The sequence below is a fragment of the Typopeltis vanoorti genome, chromosome 1, assembly GCF_054136105.1.
Source record: "Typopeltis vanoorti isolate ZY-2024b chromosome 1, IOZ_Tvanoo_1.0, whole genome shotgun sequence".
Lineage (NCBI taxonomy): Eukaryota > Metazoa > Arthropoda > Arachnida > Uropygi > Thelyphonidae > Typopeltis > Typopeltis vanoorti.
In genome coordinates, this window is record NC_143549.1 from 72,565,626 (window position 1) to 72,589,389 (window position 23,764).

Consider the following 23,764-nt stretch of genomic DNA (forward strand, 5'->3'; position numbering starts at 1 on the left):
TTACATGAAAACTGCAAGAAAAGACAGTGCAACTGATGGTAGGATAGTGAGCAAACTGATGGAAAGAGAGGACTTATGCAAGACAGTGAGTGTCAATGGCAATGAAAAAGTGATTCAAGATTTGAAAATGGAGTTTGTGAAGATGAGGCAAAAAGAAAAGAAGCATATGAAGGGCAAAATGAGGTGAAAATATAGACATGCATGTAAAAATGAAAAGGAATGGGGTGAAAGAGGCAACAAATAATTTAAGAGCAGCTCTATGGAAAGTCAATTATTAGAGGTGTGGTGAATGAGAAGGTTTGTTTTTCTGGAGGTAAAATCAGTAGAGTGAATTAAACATTAGATATGGTGAGTCATTCTTGAAGAAATCGAGTACAAACACATAGAAACAATTAAAAAAAGTCAGCTGAAATGGTTGGAAGAATAACTTAGACATCCTCCTTCACCTATGTTCAGTGCTCTCTACAGGCCACCTAATAGACATAGAAGAAGACCAATAAAATAGTTTGGGCAATATGTAAGCAAACTTATTTTTTTACAGATTAAGTTCACAAACCATCTGACATTTGCCAGTTGGCACAAAAACAGAACAACATGGCTCACTTATATTTAATAGTGTTTACCTCCATGAGTTTTTTGTCATATGAATATTTCTGCATATGTTTCCCTATACATATGTATATGAATAAATTATGATAGGGAGGAGGAGAGGTAAGCAGGTTACAGAATTTGTAGTGGTACAGTAGGAACAAATGATTTGGCTGGGAACAAGGAGAATATGAGAATAGATGTCAAGAGGTTGTTGAGGAGAGTGAAAAATAGCACTGGTAAGAAATGCATTGTCCAAGTATGACAGTGACACTTTGCGATCATGAATAATATGATGTCAGGGCTATGTGAGAGAGGAGTGCAGTTTGTGAATGTGCAGGATCAGTAAGAGGGACTGATAAGAGTAATGAACTACATTTAAATGTTTTTGGTGTGAGTCAACTGGACTGACTTTTGCTGCAAGGGAGAGTAATGACTATGAACAGATCTGAGGAAGCAAGAGGTAATGCAGTAGAGTAGGGCAGATAACACTGCAGGATCACTTGTGAAGGGAGAGGTGAATACTATAAGGAGCATTAGAGAACAGGTATGCAAGACAGACAGAAAATGGGGGGAAGGGGAAGGTAAACAGGAACATACTGCATAAGCAGATAAGAAAGGAATGAGATGGCTTGAGATGTAAGGGTAGCATTTGAATTTTTAGAAAACTATGATATAGGTGGTGAGGAAGAATAGCCAACTGTGTGCACAAGTGACACTGTCATTGGAATTATTATTGACCCAGAGATTAACTACTATGTTTGTTTAAAAATGTCAAAAATATCAGAAAAAAGGGGAAGAATGAAATTGTTGGATTGATTGAGTGCAAAAACTACTAGAATAAGTGAGACATGGTTGGATGAGGAGGACTGCCTGATTGAGATGGAAGGGTATGATGTACCTCATGAAGACAGTAACGGCAGAAAAGGAGGGAGGGATGCTTTTGTTATAGCAGAGGAGTTATTCCCATGCATCCAACTAAATATTTTATCCTATTCACCTCTTCCTCACACCATACTGTCTTGAAACTTTCGTCACTATTTCCCTCTTGTGTCTCTAGCATGCATGGGAATAGTGACAAGGAAATGTATAGATAAATTAGTCTAGCATATAAGAAAAGGGCAATCTCTATGGATGATTTTAATTATAGTAATTAGTTATAGATTTTAATTATAGTAATATACACTAGAACAGCGTTTCTCAACCTTTCTAAACCCAAGGACTAGTAAAATGCCTAAAACAATTCTACGGACCACTAAGTTAGGTTTTTTTTTTTTATTAAATGTATGTGGGGATTATCAACATATACATATTACATTTACATATTTACATACACATTTACATATACATAAACATTTACAAATATATATGGAAACATAATTAAGTCGAAAAACGATTAAAAGCGTATCATCACTGAACAAAGTTTTAATTTTTATTAAAGAAATAAAGGTATCGGTTTCCAATTTGCTGTGGGCATATGAATGGGTATGTCAGTGCCATCCCGCTGATATTTCCCCATTCATCTGCCCACAGCAACTTTTATATTTTATATGTTATCTCCATTTATCTGCCCATACCCCACAACAACTTTTATCTTCACGCACTCTCTGATTCGACCTGTGACATGTAAACTGTTCCATTCGCTAAGTGCGTTGTGAGACGAGGGAAAACTGTTGTTCCTGTCTTACTCCATTCATCATAATACTGAATATGAACTTGACATCCATGGATTCCATCATAGATGATATCCCTTGTCCTGTCCAAATCATCCCCTACATACAGAGCCGGCACTAGGGTCTTTGCCATCCACATGTAATGTCTATATAAACGCCCTTGTAATGATCCGGGCTTGTGTGGTTCTTTTACGATAATAAAAATTTAAATTATTTGAAATTTCTTAAATAAATTTTGACAGAAAAGCCACACGTTGGTTCGCTAAATGTAATGAACCGCGGGTGTTGACTAAGCAGGATAATCGTTAAAAACACGAATATTCAAAAAATGCTCAAAAGTTAAAGCAAATTTTGATAAAGCCATCTCACTTTAATCGTTGAATATAATGATACAGGGATTACAGCCTTCTCACTGACCCGAATCGCTAACAAAATTAAAATGAATTTTAATTAAAGTTACAATTTATTTGAACTAAAGTTTAAAAAATTCTTGCATTTTACAAGTTCCTAAATTCTTAGTAACTCGTAAAAATTTTTTAATAATTTTTATAAGTGGAACTATCTTTTAGGAAAATAAAAGAAACTCAAGATAGATGAGAAAATAAGAAAAGAATTCAGAAATAATTAGAACATTTAATATAAGTATTCAAAAAATAACATCTTTACAGAATAACAGAAAATAAATTAAATTACATAAATGTACTTGATATTTTTTTAAATTAAAATTTTAGGGTTTTTGATTGCATATTCATAAAATTAGAATTAATGGTCTTAACGTCTAATTCCGCACATATATCATTTTCAATAGCTATTAACGGCAAACTAACAAGCCTTTTTTGTGACATACTTGTTCTTAAGTAGGTTTTAAATTAAAACCTACTTTTAATCAATTTCAACTTGGAAAAGGAACATACACCACTCGCTACACTAACAGGTAAGGTTAATAGTATTCTTAAAGCAATTGAAAAGTTAGGGAAAGATAAATTATTGGACAAAATAAAATTAAGAATATAAAAAGGTTTTGAATATTTAAATTATCCTTCCAAAAAATATCCCAGAAAGTACATAACTCGTCATATAGTTCTATTGCATTTACATCTTTATTGTCACCGTCCTTCAAGAGAATCTCTAAATCGTCATAATATTTTAGCAAATCTTCGTTATTAATTTGTAATAATCTATACAAGAAATTGAAGTTATCATAATATGTTTTTAGTTGTTCAAAACGTTCTATTAATGAACACATTGCAACCCCTAGAAGTGTATAAAACACATTCACTGTAAATTTATCTTCTGGTGATTGTGGCATTTCGTCATGATGCTTGTAGTCAAATTGCCGTGTCTTCTTTCGTCATCGGACTTCCACACTAGTTTTAAATTCTTGTTCTCTGTCCACCTCTTCACTCAGTTCTTTTGCTGTTTTAGAACTTCTTTAAAATTTGTATCTGATCGATACTCTTGTAAGAATATTTTTAAGTTTTCGATAGATTCTAAAGCAAGTGTAATGTTCATATTTTTGTCTTGAAGCGTTTTACTCACAGGGTTTATTCTGTTAAGTAAATCATGCCCAGTTATAAGAGAGCAAATAAATTTGTAGTCCTTTATTTTAGCACATAATGTTTGTGCTTCATGCTGAGTTTCTTTATTAAAATCTTCATTATTTAAAATTTCAAAAAATGCATCGTAAATTTCTCATAACTGATATCATAGAGGGCGGATTGCATTAATTTTACTTTCCCATCGCGTTTCTGATAGCTTTCAATGTTAAATTTTTTAAAAAGATTGCCCAACGTTTGTAAGAGAATGAAAAGAAATTTTATATTTTTTGAATAATTGCAAAGAAACTAATTGTATCTGCATTCACTTTAGCTGAATCGTTAATGATTAAATTTAGAGTATGAGCAGCACATGGCATGTAAAAAATCTTAGGATTTTTGTTTAAAAGCAAATTTTGAAGCCCATATTTTTTCTCTTTCATATTTGCTCGATTGTCATACCCTTGACCTTGCATGTCTTCGAGGGGAATGTTCCATTTTTCCATATTGTTACACATAAATCACGTCTTGTGGAATCTGATATATCTGCAAATCCTAAAAAGTTTTCCCTAATCTTAACAATTCCATTGTCACAGGAAACAAAGCAAATAATAATGGTCATTTGTTCTGTTTTACTTACATCAGGTGTGCAGTCTAAAATTATGGAATAATATTTAGATTTTCGAATCGATAATAAAATTGTATCCCTGATTGCGTTACTTAAAGTTTCCAATATTTCATTTTGACTGTCTTTACTCAAATGGTGTACTCTATTGTTTCATTGTAGGGTCCTTTCAACATGATTTTCCATAACGGGATCAAACTTCGCAAACAGTTCGACTAATTTAAAAAAATTGCCGTTATTCCTTTCATATAATTTATCAGATGGTCCACGAAAAGTCAAATTTTGGCTACCAAGGAATTTTATAATTTCAATCAAGCATTCTAAACACTCGTCCAATGTTTCTTTTCTATTGAGTCTCTCAATCAATAGTAGTTTTGTTTTTTAAATGTTTATCAACTTCCTTTCATTTTAAGAAATTTTTCATGTGAGTTAAACTAGTCTCATGTATATGCAAAGTTGTACTTACATTTCTCCAATTGTTATAGCCTTCTACAAGACTACTTGATTCGGTAGGTGCGAAAGGTTTGCAACAAAAGCAAAAAACAGAATTTAAAGTTTCGGAATAAATGAGCCATGTTCTTGGCACGAGGTCACCGTTTTCCATTTTACAATTATAATGCGTGTCGCCAAATTTATGACCATATGTATCTCTGGGATATATTACATTTTTCTTTTGAACAGGCCCCATTTCAGTTAAAACAACTCGTAATTTTTCATCAATATTTCCCCATTCACCTGGATCTTCTAAATTTATAGAGATTAACAATGTGTTAGTTTCATGGTCAACTACAACTAAATCTTCTCCTATTCTTCACTTAAATCATACATCTTGTTATCTTGTTCAATAGTTGCAATAGTACTTTCATGCAAACTGTATGATGTGCACGGTTCTTCAACTCTGATTTCTGATATATCGAGTTGGTTATAATCTGCATCAGAATATTTTAATATTTTAACAAATTTATTAAGAGCTCCAGTTTGTTTCTAAACATCTGCTTCTTTTGCAGTATGATGTTTACGATTTTGTGCACTGGATAACTTTTTTTTTAATTTTTCATTCCATTTCTATTTTATACCCACAAGAAATTATTACACAACACGACACAGAGACGAAATAATAGTCCGCACTGCGCTGCTGTCAGTATCCTACTGAGATGCATACCTTATGACTGGTTAACTTGCAACAAATGTTTTGTATGAAAATTCGTTTCTGCACATAAAAACCGTTCACCATTTCACTTTAGATAGACTGCAGTAGACACAACATTCTTTAGGCAGGCATTTAGCCTGCTCTCACTGCAAAATTGTAAACAGCCAGCTGATCAAAGAGGCGGCAATATACAATTCATTTTAATTTTTATTCAGTGTATCCAGCCAATATTTATTTTTAATATTGATCATTCTAAGATTTTTTTGTTTTCATGATAAAAATTTTGTTTCTTAAAAATGAACTTATGAACGGTGCTCCGGCGGTGGCACCCCCTTCGTAGCAGTGCCCACATGCTCTGCATGCCCACTTCCACCAGCCCTGCCTACATATACCCAAATATTTCACTCATAACATCCGAAAGCCATTAATGCTCCCCCATCCACACACACACACACACACACACACACTTCTGGCCAATACGAATCAACGAATCACCTTATTTCCCTAAGGAGTTTTCCATGACCAGCAAAACAAATTTAAGACATCCTGCTATGTGAGATCATTCCCGATATCTGTAAACAGTCCAACCCACGATGTCAATTGCAAAGTGCCATCCACGTGGTTGTGCGCATTTTCCTCCCAGCGACCTTATGCCGTATATACTTTACATATGTGATTTGTACTAATCGTGTTATGATGATGGTTTTAATCATATCCATCCTGTTTTATCCAGAGGCACAACAGTGGTCATCGTAAATCTGACAGATTCGTTAATCGTGTGGCGGTTTTATTTATATCCGTCCTGTGTGTTGCTTGTATTCATTATGTTGTGATATGTGTTTCTGTATGATTCATGACAGTATGGATGTTGTTGTTTACATGCGACAGATTCAGTGTGCTAGGCTGCATATTCCCGAAAGCGACCGCACGAGATAGGCAACTTCGCTTAACGGGATGCGAGCAGCTATCCTCCTCACCAGCAGAGCTGAGCCTCACCATGACGTCACTTTGCGTAACTTTCATTTCATCCCCGATTTTGGAAATGGATTAATTTCAAAACCAGTAACGAGAATAACTATAGTCCAGATAATTAATATGATATAATTATGTTACTACTTACTTTTAATGAGATGGTTCAGCTTCTCAGCCTTTGCAGAGTTGCTGGATATTGGGCTCAATATTGATCAACTTCAGTCGAAGATCAGCAAACACTAAGAGGATTTCTGTATTTTGTTTTTATTTGAAGGAGCGATGAAAATCCTTTCTCACAAAGATAGGTTGTAGAAAACTGCATGACGATTTTCAATGCTTCTTCAGATAATTCAGGAAATTCACTTCTCACTCAAGGCGAGATCCAGAATCGAGCAAATGCAATTCCAAGATCATGGAATTGCATTTTAAGCCCACTGTCAGTTGAAAGATCAATTAACTGTTCTTTTTTTGATAATGAAAGGCTGTTCTCATGGCTATAAGCCTGAAATAGATCTCAAACCCACAAAAATTTCTCAGAAAAGTTATTCGGAAAATATGTTTCAAAATTCCGTTTCAGATTATTGAGGTGGTCACAAACCCTTTCCAGAAACTCAAAATCCAAAAAAAGATCATTTTCCACTAAAAAGGATTCCAATGTTGCAAAAGGGTGCAAATTATCTGACATTTAAATAACTAATGCACAACACCAGTTTTTTTTTTTTCTCTCGAATGCCTTTATTTTGTCGTAGGCATCAAGAACGGTTAAAGAATTTCCTTGAAGGGAGAGATTTAGTTCATTTAATTTCGAAGAAAATGTCTGAAAGATAGGATGGTGATGATAACCATGCTTCGTCAACAGGGAGTGATGCAAAATTAGAATTACGTTCATTTACAAACAATGAAACTTTGTGCCTTAATTGAAATGAGCTTGTTAGTACTTTATTATTATTATTGTTGTTGTTGTTCCGGGCAACTCCAAGGAGTCACAGACTCATCGAGGGAGGCCCTAACATCATGAAATAGTTCAATAGTTGCACTTTGCCCCTGGAAATCCAGCAAATTTCAGAATGAAGCAAAAGTTGGGTATATTCAATGTCCATTTCATTGCAGAATACTGAAAATAATGTGTTATTTAGCAGTCGAACCTTAATAAAATTAACTAGCTTTACAGCTTTGTATAGCAGTTTTAAATTCTGGTGGCATTCCTTTGCAGGCCAACCTTTCCCTATGTATGAAACAATATATCCGATTCATATCCGGAGCCACTTCCTTGACCATAAAAACAACCCTGAACTATTCCTGCCTGTAAGGGCAAGAGCTCCACCTGAACAGAAGCCTATGTATTTTTTCCCCACTGGATACCTTTGTGTATTATGTAATTATTGAGAGTGTGAAATATTTCTTCTCCAGTTGTTTGGGATGGCAAAGTTCTTCAAAACAGAATATCATCATGAATGCTGTTATCATGTGCATATCCTATGTAGCATAATAAGGGCTGTTCTTAACTCTTTCGATTAACTGAGATTCTCTGTCACCTGCCATGTCATTAATTCTGCGACCGACAGTGTCATTTGAAAGAGTAATCAAATAAACATCTTTTAGTAACTTGTTGCCAAACATAGTTTTTACCACTTCTTTTATAGCTGGAAGTAGCAAATTTTCCCCAATAGAATGAGGTTTCCCTGCTTTTGCTATGCACAAACTTAAGAGATAGGATGTTTCCAGTGCATTGCTATTAATCGAACCCATGGCCAAAACTATATCTTTCCCATGATTTAATATCTCTAAGTGTTGCTGAAAAAATTCAATTGGCTTAATTTTCAGATTGCAATGTTTAATTTCTAAATTTTTCTATATTTCTAAATATACTGAGCCTTTGTTGAAGGAGGCAAACCTCCAATAATAAAAATCAATAAACAACAAACAATTGATTGAAATGTGGATAACACATGTTTATTTCAAATCTGACAAAACAGCAAGGGAAGGCGAAAGCAATAAAACTATATTATTGTTCACTTCACCCTTCTTTTATTATTCGCTATTCTGCAGCTACAAATTTAGCGGAATGATGAATAATAAAAGAGGAGTGAAGTGAACAACAATATAGTTTTATTGCTTCTGCCTTTGAACATTCTGACGCTATTTGTTAGCTTTTTTAAGTCTCCATTTGATTTCAATAATTTTTACTTACTTATTCAATTTTAAGTTGTTTTGTTTTGATAATTAAATATATATATATATATATATTTATTTAATTAATTTAAATCTGCCTGCAAACCACCTGTGGTCTGTGAACCATAGGTTGAGAAACACTCAACTAGAAGAAAGAGATGACACTGGGACAAAGAAAATGAATTTTTCATATTTTCGAGAGAAAACTACATTAGGCAGTACATAAACAGAGTGGACGTGAGTATGCAATATCTGGAAGAAGAAAACCTTGATGGTCAGCCAGATTTATTTTTTTAGAAATCTACTTACTTATTACTAGGTGACAAGTGTAATTGGACAAGGGAGATGGAAACTCACAAAAATATGAAGGTTAAATCAACGCAGAAGTCATATATTTTCCATGTACAAGCAAAAAAGGCTTATTATTAAATACTCAGAATGAGATATAGTTGTAGGAAGCTATCTAGATATCCCATTATGGAATACTAAAGCTTTATGCCAAGTCAACAGCCTGTATATACAAAGTAGACCAGCCATAAAGATACTTCATACTTTTGCGTGGATATAGGATTAAAAGAAGAATATAATTTCTTGTCAAATGTAATATGCATGCATTTATATATATATGCCTACCCTGAATGCTTAGAAAAACAGATTCATGTGTAGTTTCAACTTCATTACTGGCAGTACAGATGTATTCTCCAGAATCCTCTATCCTTGCTCTTGGGATGATTAATATCCTGTTATAGCTAAAAGTATATGCATCTTCAGGTAATACCTTTATAGTTCCCTTTCTAGTCCAGTTATAAGATGGCACTGGACTGGAAAGAGGGAAAAAAAAAAACATTTATAAAGCAGACCATCAATTTTGGCTAACTAATAAATCTTTAAAAGTAAAATATCTTTTAACACATAATTATTCATTAAAAAAAAAAATGATTTAGCTGTTCTTTAAAATGACAAGAATTATCATTCAAAATATAGAGTGAATAATCATTTATATATCATTGCAATACTCACTAGCTATAAGCTAAACATTCTAGCCTGACTTCTTCTCCAGCTAAAGGAACTTCTGGAAAAGCTTTTGGAAAACTGTTTGGAAATAAAAGATTTTGTCTGCCTGCTATTAAAACAAATGTTGAAAAGATTAATAATCAAATTAAATTAATAATTAAAGAAATAACAGCACTACTGCACCATTTTTGTAAATCATAAATACTATTAAAAGATTTTAATTTCTCTAATTATTTTAAAATTCAAAACTTGCAAACTTCAAATTTATTTCCCTAAATATTCATGCAGACAATTTTAATTATCGTAATTAAACTTTTTCACAGATAAATTTAACCAAGAAGATCATTCTCAAATATCATCATCCTCTTAAATAATGCCATGCTCTTCAGGTAAGGCAGGATTAATTTTCTAGTCATGTTATAAGATGATAATTGAATGAAAAAACCATCTCACACCAGAGTGCTTCAAAATTACTGCCACTTTTTCCACCTTTTATATCAACTTTGTTTGGATAATTCCCCCACTATCATTAACAGCAGTTCTCACCCCCCCTTCTCTCTGTTCTTGCACTTCCTATCTTCAAGAAAAACATCATATCCTTCCATTTCTATTCCCATCAAGATATCACTCTCATCCAGGTATGTTTAACTTATTCAAAATATTTTCAGGCAAAAAACTTAATCAATGCAAAAATTTCAACTCCCTTATTTCTGATACTCCTTGCATTCGTAAATAAGCATAACAATTCATTTCTTGATCTATAACAAGCCCTAACCATGCTACCTCTAATCTGTAACTTCATACTGGCTGCTATTTCTGGAAATTGTTTCATACAGTTCCCAGACTCAATTACTCTATGCATTTCAGGTCGTTTCATTCCTATTCTGATTATTCTAATCCCCATACATGTATTCATTACGGCTTTTAGAATCCACTCTCCTTACAGTGGATAATACCTTCCTGGCTTGCCCCGTTTCCCTGTTCAACATTAGTCTTGCAACAGCACAGGTTTCAAGGGAGTGAAAGGTGGCTAAAATTGTTCCACTGCATACAGGTGGTGATAAGACTGTAGCTTCAAATTACAGGGCAATCTGTATATCTGGAGTTGTGGTGGCGAAAGAACTGGGAAGATTGGTGAGAAGTAGGATACAAAAATGGGTTGATAACAGCAGTATTCTCTGTAATTATCAGCATGGGATTGTGAAAAGATCATTATTATTTATTTATTATTATTATTATTATTCAGGCCTCCATGGAGTCAAAAGACTCATCGTGAAAGGTCCTTTCTAAGAAACACAAGTCTATCAAGACTCATTGAGGGAGGTCCCTCCTAGGAAACATAAAGTTTATCATACCATTCCTTAAATGCATTCACCATTCTCGCTCTCATCACTCCAACAGGCAATGCATTCCATGGTTCAACCACTCTCCATGCAAAGAAACCACCCCTCACCCTCTTGCTCACAGTTTTCTTTCGTAACTTCCAGGGATGGCCCCTAGTCATGACTCCTTCCCGCTGTTCAACCAAGCGAAAGAATTCCCAAGTGTCAACCCTTAACCATCTCTCAACAGTTTAAAAGTCTTAATCATATCACCCCTCCTTCTTCTATCCACCAAACTCTGCAGTCCACACTCCCTCAGCCAATCCTCATAACTAATATTGTACAGTCCCGACACCATCCTTGTTATCCGCCTTTGTACCCTTTCTACAGTTAATTTATCCCCCTTCAAATCCTGGGGACCAGATCTGAGAATAATAGTCTAAGTGTGGTCTGATCATAGTCTTATGCAACAGAATGATAACCATTTTATCTCTTCAGGTCAGTGTCCTTCTCATTATTGCAGCAATCCTCTGCGTTACCTTCACTACCTTTGCAATATGTCCCCTAAATTTCAGGTTTCTAACAATCATCATACCCAGATCTTTTGTCTCTCCTACTTCCTGCAGTTTAACTCCTCCCACAGAGTATGCAGGTTCCATCGATGTGTCCCAAACACCTCAAGACCTTACATTTTGCTGCATTAAACTGATACCCCATTCATTTGCCCATCTATCTAGCTTATTCAAATCCTCTTACAGGGCTACCACATCTGCACTATTACTAATAACCATTCGCAGCTATGCATCATCTGCAAACAACCAAATATCCCCTTGCAATCCACGGACAATGTCACTGATATAAAGGTTAAACAATATAGGTCCCAGTGCTGAGCCCTGTGTAACCCCACTTGTAACCTTCTGCCTCTTTGATATTGCTCCACAATACACAACTTTCTGATACCTATCGGACAGCCAATCCTGAATCCAGTTGACCAATCTGACATCCAGATCCATGTGCTGCAACTTGAATATCAGCTTATCATGTGGCACCCTATCAAATGCCTTTGCTAAGTCTAGGAAAATGGCAGCATATGCCTTTCCCTCGTCTAATGCTCTTGTAACTTTATCATAAAAGGCTACCATATTGCTAAAACAAGAGCGCCCTTTCACAAATCCATATTGACTCTCACTGATAACATTACACTCATCTGTCCAATGCTGTATATGGTTACTCACTAGTTTCTCCATCTTACTAACTACTGATGACATATAAACTGGCCTATAATTAGACACTTCCAGTCTGCTACCACCCTTATGCAATGGCACTATCTTACCTCCCTTCCATTTCATGGGCACCTTTCCCACAGCCAGACTTTCATTGAAAAGTCAGGTCAAGAGGGCACTGTCAGTTCCTTAGCACATTCTCTCAAACCTCGTGGTGAAATACCATCCAGTCCCACAGCTTTACTAACATCCAGAGTACTCAGTATGTGGAACACACTCTCATTCTCAACTTCTAAACCTCTAACCTGTTCTATCCCTCTAGCATTCAAATTGACTCCTCCAAGATGAAATACTCCAATAAAGTGTTCATTGAACAATTCCATTATGTCCTCTGCATCAGTCACTCTATTCCCATTTTTATCCCTCAATGTCATTCTTCCACAGTCATTTCTCCTCCTACTGGCCACATAGTTAAACATTCCCTAGGATTTTCCTTGAATCTAAGGGCCAATCTTTTCTCATATTCCAGTTTTGCCTTTCTTACCATACTAGTAACTCTCCTGGCCTGTGTCTTATATTCTTCATGCATCTGCTCTTCACCTGTCTCCTCATATCTCTTCCATAGCCTCTTTTTTCACATGTAGCTCCTGTTTAATATTGTTTGTGATCCACTTTACTCTGAATCGTGTCCTCTTCTTCACTCATGGAATACAGCTTACCATTGCTGCTAACAAATATTCCTTCACAATTTCCCAAGCACTAATGATATCCCGGCCTTCCAATTCCTCCTTCCACGAAACTTCCCCAAGTTGACATCTAAGACTATTATAATCACCTACTTTATAATTCCATATACGTTCCTGTCTCTTTGATACTCATGTCTATTTATTTTCCAAGTCAAAACCATATGGTCACTCTCTCCAACTGGTGGGAGAGAAGTCATCTCAGTTATCATCAGCTCTTCTGATGCTATAACCAAATCCAAAACTCTTAAACCTCTTGTTCCCTGTGTTACATGTTGGCTAAGACATTTGTCCCTCAAGAATTCTACAAATTCTTATTGCTACATGCATTTTCCTTTCCCCAATCTATACTGCTGTAGTTAAAATGTCCCATGTTTCACTAACTTATTTATGTACTAACCTATACCTTGGATAGGGGAGATGCATATACAGTGGTACTTAGATTTTGCAAAGACTTTTACTAGACTGCCACACGACAAACTTAAATAAATTGAAATGGATGGGATTGGATAACAGACTCTTAAGTTGGATCAGTGACTGGTTGTCAGACAAGTAACAGGAAGTTGTATGTGGGAGTGCAGTTTCCCGAAAGAGGAAGGTCACTAGTGTTGTACCGTAGGGGTCAGTTTTGGGACCATAGTTGTTCAAAATGTATGTTAATGATATTGGGATGGGTTTAACTAGTGATACGCAGCTGTTTGCAGATGATGCAAAACTGGGGACAGCAATACAGGGTCAAATGGATGTTATAGCCTTACAAAAGGAGACTTGAATAGATTGCATGAATGGATAGGTAAGAGGAGCTATCAGTTCAATGTTACAAAGTATAAGGTTTTGAGATTTGGTAAGCAACAATGTATGCAAAGTATACCCATGAGGAAACTTTAACAGAAGTAGAGGAGATGAGAGATATAGGAGTAATGGGCAGAAAAGGACCTGAAATTCAGAGGCCACATTGCATAAGTTGAGAAGACGTCACATCGAATAATGGCAATGATGCAGAGGACCCTGACATGCAGAAAAAAAGAGATTATGATACCATTGCATGAGGCCTTGATCAGGCCTCATATGGATTACTGTGCACAGATTTGGTCATCTGATTTTCATGGTGATGACGATATGTTTCAGAAAGTTCCAGAGAAGATTCAGAAAGGTGGTCAGTGGTTTTTGGAATGTGGAGTACAAGGACACATTGAGAGAATGTAAGTTGCAAAACCTCAGGAATAGGAAGAAAAAAGGGAGGGAGGATTCGATTGAGATATATAACCTAGTCACCAGTTGTTATCAGGTTGCCATGGAAGAGATTTTTCAGAGAATGGGAGAAAGGGGGGGGGGTGTAGAAAAAGAGGCTATTGCAGGAAACTGTATAAGGATGGTGTGAGCAGAGGAATAAAGAGTAGGTTCTTTGCATGCAGAGTGGTTGGTGAGTGTAATGGATTTCCTGAGTGTGTTGTGAATGTAGACACATTGAATCAGTTAAAAGCACCATTGGATGAGCATTGTGTGCAACAGCATTTACCTTTCATGAGTCTCTGACTCCATGGAGGTCAGATGTTAATAATAATAATAATTCTCATCCCCATTCTTACTGGTTTCATCTAACCCATTCTCCTGCTCATTTCCATCATCTGTGAGTTCCATTCATATAGGTATTATTTCTGGGAAATTCCCATGCTACTCCTCTTAAAAACTATCATTTTTATGGCTAGTTTTGCCTATTTTCATTTAGGAGTATCCCTTATTTAAAAAACATTGGCTTGTTATTCTTCTCAGGGGCTCACTTTTGTGAATATGGGCGTGGCAATCCCGAGGTACCTGATGCTGGATCATGCCTTACTTCATGTAATATATATCTGTTATATTAGCTGTAGACTGGTCCCACCTCTTCCTCCTTTGCTTCTTTCTTTCTTCTCTTCTTGCTCCTTTCCCCAAATGCTATTAGAGTATTTGAGGGGAATCTTTCCTATTTTGCTGTGTCATTTCGTCTTGTGCTAAAAAGACATTATCAAACACTGTAACATGATCAGGCCATCAAAAAATGTTCATACCGCATCGTCCGTCACATGGGTTACCAAGGGACGCGTTTGGGTTTTAGGCAGAGGGGACTCGTTCAAAAAATATGTTACAGTCTCCCTTAGACACCACTCCTCAGCACTCTGCTAGAGGAAACTCCATCAATGGGCCCGCTACCCGTTTGGGGAGGTGTTTAGGGGCAGCGCAAAGAAATGGTTCTGCAAAAGGATGGAAATGGCAACGACAATGGCACCAGACTATGGCTTTAGGCAACTGGAACATCTTCTCTCTGACAGGGAAGGAGTTGGAACTGGTCGAGGAAGCCAAGTGGCTAGACTTAGTCGGGCTTTCTTCGACCAAGAGGAGAGGCTCTGGAACTGTCGACCTGGATAAAGGATGGAAGCCCTACTACTCTGGTGTGAGCCCGACAATGTCTGCTCACGCAGGTGTGGGGATACTCACAAGCCCCAGCTGTCAGACTGTGTTGCTGAGTGGATCCCATTAGAAGGACGGGTATGTATGTTAAAGCTTCAGATGAAAAACCATGATTTCACTGTGGTGCAAGCCTATGCACCTAATCTGGAGTCAGAATACTCTGCCTTCCTAGAGGAAGTGCATGCTGCTTTTGACAGGGTGGCAGACATGGAATCAATCCTGCTAATGGGTGACTTCAATGCACATGTTGAAACAGATGCCCAGACATGGAGGGGTGTGGTTGGGAGAAATGGCACCCCTGACCATGACCTAGTTCTGCTTAGCTCTTCCACATATGACCTCCAGCAGACCCTGGATAGTTTTGTAGCTGTTTGTGCAGATGCCGGAATGAAGATCAGCGTGGCCCAAAACTGAAACATTTGTGGTCTCAAGACAACCATCCCAGTGCACTCTACATGTAAGTGGAGTCCCAATGAGGCAGGTGGAGAAGTTTAAATACCTTGGGTCCATATTCATGAATGATAGAAAATGGGACGTAGAGCTAGATACTCGAATTGGATTAGCAAGCTCAATATTGCGGGAGCTTGGCCGTTCGGTAGTATTGAAGCGGGAGTTAAGCCAGAAGGCAAAGCTGGCTGTCTTCAATACAGTCTATGTCCCCCATCCTCACCTATGGTCATGAGAGTTGGGTAATGACTGAAATAATGTGGACACAAATCCAAGCGGTTGAAATGAGGTTTCTTTGAGGGGTTGCGGGGCTGACAAAACTCGACAGAGTCAGAAGTTCTGCAATTCGGGAAACCCTCAATACTCAATCGCTGCTTCTCCATGTTGAGAGATCACAGTTACGTTGGTATGGGCACCTGGTCAGAATGCCACAAGAGAGGCTCCCTCAGCAGGCCCTCTTTGCCGAGCCAGAGGGTGGGAAGCCATGTGGAAGGCCAAGGACTCGCTGGATGGATTATATCCAAAACCTTGGGTGGACACGTTTGGGAATCCCACCAGAACACCTGAGCTTGGTGGCAGAGGATCGTGACCATTGGAAGTTCCTCTTGCAGCTGTTGCCCCCACAACCCAATTAGGAAAGGTGGGCCTTGAAGATGTATGTATGTATGGCTTGTTATTCAAGAATTCTTAGGGCATTATAAGTGTATTTTAAAGGTAAATATATGCAGACTAATAGAGGAAGAAATTTTGCACATACCTTGTTTGGATGTTAGGTTGTCTTCGTTCTCCATACTTCTGCTGTTAGGTTGTTAAAAGAAGGGGGGGTAGGAAACGTGGGTAGGTTTTTGAGGCAAGGTGGGAAAATTAATTAGACAACTCGGGTTTTTTTTAAAATAATATATATATATATATATATTATTATATTTAAGGGCGCTTCTTTGGGGAAGGGTTTTATGGGAAACAGAGGGTAGGGGAGAGTTTAACAAGGTGTGAGCCGTTTCGATCGTACTGTCGTCATTTTGGGACAAGTGTAGGACTATGTCATGACGGTTTGGTGTATCTGTCTTAGAGGAGCTTGTGTTATCGCATATTGGTCAGGATTGTGACCTAATTTTTATGTTGTGGAGCTTCCAACACTGAGAAATTAGGTAAAAATTCAATCAACGTCCACCGACCCTACCTAATCTCTGAGTGTTAGAAGCTTCACAACATAAAAATTAGGTCACGATCCCGACCATCACTACCCCCCCTTTTAACAACCTAACAGCAGAAGTATGGAGAACAAAGACAACCTAACATCCAAACAAGGTATGTGCAAAATTTCTTCCTCTATTAGTCTGCATATATTTACCTTTAAAATACACTTATAATGTCCTAACAATTCTTGAGTAACAAGCCAATGTTTTTAAAATAAGGGATTTTTCACTCATATCTTTTTCTCATCACTGATTACATCTCCTTCCAGCAGTAGTTCTTTCCAGGTTACAGACTCCAAATCATTCAGATGCAGTCCATCACTCTATGCAGCTCCATTATTCCTTCAAACTCATCCCACACATTCACAGACACTCTTTTCTCATCACAGACTTTTGCTATCATTCCATGCAAGATCTTTGCTTTCCACTGCAGCTCATTATTGTCATACCTGGGCAACATGCAAACTACTCTTCCTACCACGCTGTTGTCTTTCACTCTCCTCAATAGTCTTTTAATATTCAACCAAATCATTTGTCTAACCACACTTTCATATCCGGTATCTCAATCACCATGTTCATCTCCCCCTCCCTTTCCTGGAAAGAGCAGACCTTGTACACCCCTCTCATCCACCACACCTTTTATAATAGAATCTCCATATAGTGCTACTCTTGAGTCACTTTCTACTTCTTTTTCTCCACTTTTGTTTTATTTTTTTGCTCTCTTCCATTTACATCCACAATACATCTAATTTCATTTTGCATGTGCTTCAATCACATTTCTCATCCTAATTATTTCATTCTTCAGTTCAGCCATTTCAGTGTTTGTTGCTGCTATTCTTCCATCAGTCAGGCTTTCTTCCATTCTTGCAGTCATGCCAACTCTTGCACTGTTAGTCAGGTTCACTTCCACTTACACATTTATGCTTGCTTTTCCTTTTTCAATAATTTCCATATCACTGTCACATTCTTTGTGCTCATATTCTCATGCTCACTCTTCTGGCAATCACTCTTGATCTTACACTCATCTTCTTCTGTCTTCATATAATACTTTACTGTCTAAACAATACCAAGAGAAGAATAAAATACAGTTTATTAAACTCACTAATATTTTGTTGGTTTTCTAACCAGCATCATCAGAGAGCACAGTTATAACTGTGATAGAACACAGCACTAAACTATGTAATTGAAGAAAATAATTTAAATTGTAACCGACAAGAGAACTAATGTCCTTACACGGCACCTTCTGTGGGTTAAATAACCATAAAGTTAATTTAAAGAAGTCAGGTTCAGGTTTCAAAATTATAGTATTCCAGATTTTTGGCAATTAATGAACCCAAAGTTGTTGAGGTTGGGAGAGAAAGAGTGCTTCATAGCAGATGCTGATTCTAAAAATAGTCTCTCAGACCTATAACAACTTATATGTAATAAAGATGTTTCCTCTTTCCCCATTCTTCCAACACCCAACACACAGGATCACAGCAAAATCACTACCATCCTATATGTTACATTTGTTATATGAGGATAACATCAGAAAAAATAGTCAAAGTTCCCTGCAAATATGATCTCCATGCCACTTTCAAACCTTTCGTTTAGCTAGCTACCTTCATACATTCTCCTGAAGATCAAGTGAATCTTCTTGAACATCCCAGAGTGTATAAAATTCCATGTACCTCAGTCTGGTCTATTCTGGACAGACTGGTAAGCCAGTTTTGTTTGAAGAACACATGTTCTTCAAGGTGTACCTCGAATATATATAATTTATGATTTCAAAATATGGTAATGTGCATATTTCTTCTTTCGTGATTTACACTTAAGTGTAGACCTACACTTACTGTGCAGGTGTTCAAAACCAAATCCAATAGAATGGGGAAGTTAATCTTTATTTCCGTAGTGTCTTATATTGGCATATTTTGTGTGTGTTCTTCTGGCTGGCTTATGAAAATCTGAGTTTCTGGGAGAAACCCTCAACCTGCATATGAGATCAGATAACTCATCATTTGATTGAAAACAAATATGATAAGAGTTTCTCATGTCATGGATTGGATTTGACCCCTGGTCCACAGGTCTTTCATTCTAAAGGGCTTATCTAAAACCAATTGAGCTATGGAGACTCTAATTTTTACCTATTTACCTATATTTACCTATACGAGTTGCCAAAAGGTGTACCACCTTATTATTAAATTACTCTGGATTTAGAGAAAGATGTTGGTTTATTTTTCACTTGGTTAGACTGTAATAAATTTAGTTTAATCCTTTATCCAAGTACAAGCAAACAAAGTTTGCACCTGAAGTATTTTCAGGACTAAGGCACCTCATAGTAAAGGTGGACCGAGCTCTCATCACGCCTTGTCTCAGTATCTCCCATAATGCAAAACACATCTCCGTGCGGACATGTATAATGCTATGCATTAAGGGAAGGGCCACTATCCAGACTGGCTTCGACCTTTATTGAGGTCTCATTAGTGGGAGCCAGACCCAGAAGTGGTGATACTAAGGCAGAACCAATGAAGAGGTCATATTTACCTATACGAATTGCCAAAAGGCATACCACCTTATTATTAAATTACTCTGGATTTAGAGAAAGATGTTGGAGGTTTAGTTTCCACTTGGTTGGACTGTAATAAATTTAGTTTAATCCTTTATCCAAATATAAGCAAACAAAGTTTGCACCTGAAGTATTTTCAGGACTGAGGCAAGTTGCAAACTTTGTTTGCTTACACTTGGATAAAGGATTAAACTAAATTTATTACAGTCTAATCAAGTGGAAAATAAACCTCCAACATCTTTCTCTAAATCCAGAGTAATTTAATAATAAGGTGGTACACCTTTTGGCAACTCATATAGGTAAATATGACCTCTCCATTGGTTCTGCCTTAGTATCACCACTTCTGGGTCTGGCTCCCACTGATGAGACCTCAATAAAGGTCGAAACCAGTCTGGGTAGTGGCCCTTCCCTTAATGCATAGCATTATACATGTCTGCAATGAGATGTGCTTTGCATTATGGGAGATACTGAGACAAGGAGTGATGAGAGCTTGGTCCACCTTTACTACAAGTTGCCTCAGTCCTGAAAATACTTCAGGAGCAAACTTTGTTTGTTTACACTTGGATAAAGGATTAAACTAAATTTATTACAGTCTAACCAAGTGGAAAATAAACCTCCAACCACTCGAAAGATACTAATAAGTCTATAATTTAATGCATCAGTCCTAGCTTCATCCTTGTATATTGGAGTTATCTTTTTCCCCCCTCATTAGGAACCAGACACATGATGAGACTCAAACAACAAGAGGCATTTTAGAGTACATTTGTATTAGTACTATGGGTGAGCTGTTAGACCATCCAGTGCATAGTGGATGGTCTAACAGCTCACACTGGGCCAATGAAATTCATCTCCTGTTTAAAGGACATTCATGCTTATGGTATGTCCTTAGCCCACAACCTGCAGATTGGAATGCTAATATGCTAATGACTCATTCAACTAGCCTGACATAAGATGGATATGATCTTATCAAACTGCAGAAATCTGGCCTCGCTCAACACGGAGTTGAAAACCCAAACTATAGGATCCATCCATTGGGAAAAAACTAAACTTCTGCATAGATCGTTATATAAACATGAACGTTTATATAAAGAAAGTGCTCAAGCCCTACTTCACAGACCAAATCTAAACTGTAATGACGCTCTTGCTATTCCTAAAGTATGGAAAATTGTCATACAAAATTGTGTAAAATCATTTTTATATATGTTATCTTTTTTTTTTTTACAGATATATTTTAATTTAATTCTATAATACACTACTGAATGCATATTGGGATTCCATTGTAATCATGCACCCTAACTGTATGTTATTCCTTGTATTGTTTGAATTAACTGTACTGATGATGTCCTAAGATACTTAAGATGAAATATTTACTTATTAAAACTTATTGCTGTGGTTATTATGTTTGTTTAGCCATGAATTCTCCACAGGTTTCATTGTATAATAAATATCATTAGTGTAAGCTGAAGAACAATAATAGAAATTTTAATACAATAGAATATATAAACTTGTTCATTGCAACAGAATCCAAACATACTATCATGTAGTTGCTAGGACAAAACGTGATTAGGATATATTAAAAAATCAAAAAGGTGGCCACAATGGCTGCCTTTTTTATTCCAAAACTGTTATTCTCCTCAACTGTATTAAATAACACACACACACACACACACACACACACACACACACACACACACACACACACACACACACACACACACACACACACACACACACACACACACACACACACACACACACACACACACACACACACACGCACACACATCTACACAGTAATACTCCAGTTAGTGCCAAGGATATGCTCCTAGAACTTGGAATGCTAATTCTATATAGAGTTATTATAACTAACTTATAATAACTTGGAGCTAGTTCTAAACAGGGTTTTTATGACTAATGTTATAATGGCTTAACTTGGAGTGCTAATTCTAAACAGGATTATTATAACTAATGTTATAATGATCTATTTTTATTTCTATTTGCCAGCCTGGTTGGCTAAGTGGTTAGGTTAGCGTATCCACTCTCCAGCCAAATGGCTGTGGATTCGAATCCCGCCGTGGGCATTGATGTTTGTGATTGTCTGTGGAAATACTAGTGGTGGTGGGCAATAGATGGCATTAGTGTAGATGATGTGGTTTGCTGTAGTTGGTGGGGACAGAGAGCTGTAGAGTAGATGCCCTCCTTCAATGAATCCATGGACTGCTTGGAGGTGTCAGATAATAATAATAACATTTCATTAGAGTGATGAAAATGCAAATACAAATATAGTAGAATAACAATGAACTTTTATTCAGTGATTTTTACAAAACTCACTAACAAAACTGTATTTTAAATGAGGGACCAGACTGTAGGTCATCTACAAACCTCAGCATCTTGATGTAGGCATTAAGAGTGTTTGACTTTTCTTTCATGAAGTGGTTCTCAGCTGGCTGGGTTGGCCGAATGGTTAGTGTACCTGCTCTCTAACCAACAAGTTGCAGGTTCAAATCCTGTTGTGGGTATGGATGTTTGTGATTGTCTTTAAATGCAAAATGAATTTAATTGCCTAGTGTGAGACCACTGCTCCTCTTATTGGAGGCTTGAAGAAGCTTTGTTTTTGTTTGGTCTCTTAGAGCAAAGTTTCCAGACTATGTAAAAATAAATATAAAAATTACAAAAAATATATAAAATTAATAAAAATAAAAATAAAAAAGTCCTTAGCTTATCCACGGTACAAATGCACTATAGGTTTACTAATAACCTTTTGTGGATAGGAACCACATTAAAAAAAAAAAAAGTAAGATATCATTTCAAGAATGCCTTGTTTTGCCTTAGAGCTCCACTAGAAATCGACATTGTTATCTATAAACTGATTTGCATGAACACAATGATGCTGTTTCTGAAGAATTCCATAGTAAGGTTATCTCTATGGTAATTCTCTAGTAATGCCATAGATTTATCTATGACATACATAATGTTGTAGTCTTTCCAAAATTGTCTGATGAATTGTTTATCAAATTCATCTGTTTTCTCTGAGAGTTTCTTAAATGTGTGGCAGAAGTAAACCTTAAAATTTAATATGACTTCCCGATCCATTGGTTGTATGTAATGATATTAAACTAAATAAAAGCAATGGTGTGGTAACTGTGAATCTCCTGAATTAACTGTAATTCACTCCTGAGAATTATCTGGCATGATAATTCCCAGGAGTGCTATAATGAAACAGTGGGATAATACCGTATATAAATATTTTATGATTCCTATAAGAGTAATTTACTTATATAATTCACTTTTATATATTATACATAGATAAAAATACAGGAATATATGTTTATATAAATATCACAGTTATATGAAATATAATAGAAAAAGTTATAATGAAATTGAGAAAACCGCCTCACAGAAACTACTTACTGGCTGGTTCTACATATAATGGGAAAAAAGGACTCGACCGAGATATTTCTGAGTTAATAATCTGAAATGCACATGAATAATTGGCATAATCTTGCTTTTCCAGAAAAGAAAAATACAAATTTCCATCAGCAGAAATAAATACCCTGCGTTCCTCATCAACAAGGTTTGGAATATAATTTTTCATCCAGAGATAATTAATTCCTAAATATAAAAATTATAATGAAAGTTCAATTTGAGAATCTTTTCATGATAAAACATAAAAACAGTGAGTTTCTAAGTGTCATATATAAAATTAAATTTATTTATATTAGTATTATTTTGCTAACAATGCTTTTTTTTTCAGTACTGAACTCTATTAACAAAAAAGTTGCATCATATTAAACAAAACAGAATTAGTTTATCACTATCTCACTCTCTCTTTTTTGGTTTACATCTGAATCAGTCAGTCCACTTCTTACTTTGTCAGCGAAGCCAATATATCACATAATAAAAGCTACATTTTCCATATAACATTTGCAAATTATACACATCTGTATATTTTTCATATCACATTTTTCAAATAACAAAACACATTGCATCAGTGCAATGTGTTTTGAAAAAGATGTTATTACAGCAACTTCCACACTTTTAACATATCCTCCAATATACCCTCATCGTATCTAGATCGTTTCTTGCTTTTAGTATCAACTACAGAATGATA

At 36.3% G+C, this 23,764-nt stretch overlaps 1 protein-coding gene across 4 annotated transcripts in view; it reads right to left on the reverse strand.

The window, feature by feature from the left end:
- LOC150110083 (contactin-like) overlaps positions 1 to 23,764 on the reverse strand; it is a 690,381-nt gene that overhangs the window by 401,528 nt on the left and 265,089 nt on the right. For 3 of the 4 annotated variants that reach the window (XM_090391210.1, XM_090391218.1, XM_090391227.1), the window contains exons 9-11: positions 23,065 to 23,265; positions 9,736 to 9,838; positions 9,349 to 9,536 (exon numbers count right to left, since the gene is read on the reverse strand). In XM_090391210.1, coding sequence (XP_090247336.1) covers positions 9,349 to 9,536; positions 9,736 to 9,838; positions 23,065 to 23,265 — 492 coding nt within the window. The remainder of the gene's footprint in view (positions 1 to 9,348; positions 9,537 to 9,735; positions 9,839 to 23,064; positions 23,266 to 23,764) is intronic. The other variant, XM_090391236.1, reaches the window with a different exon arrangement.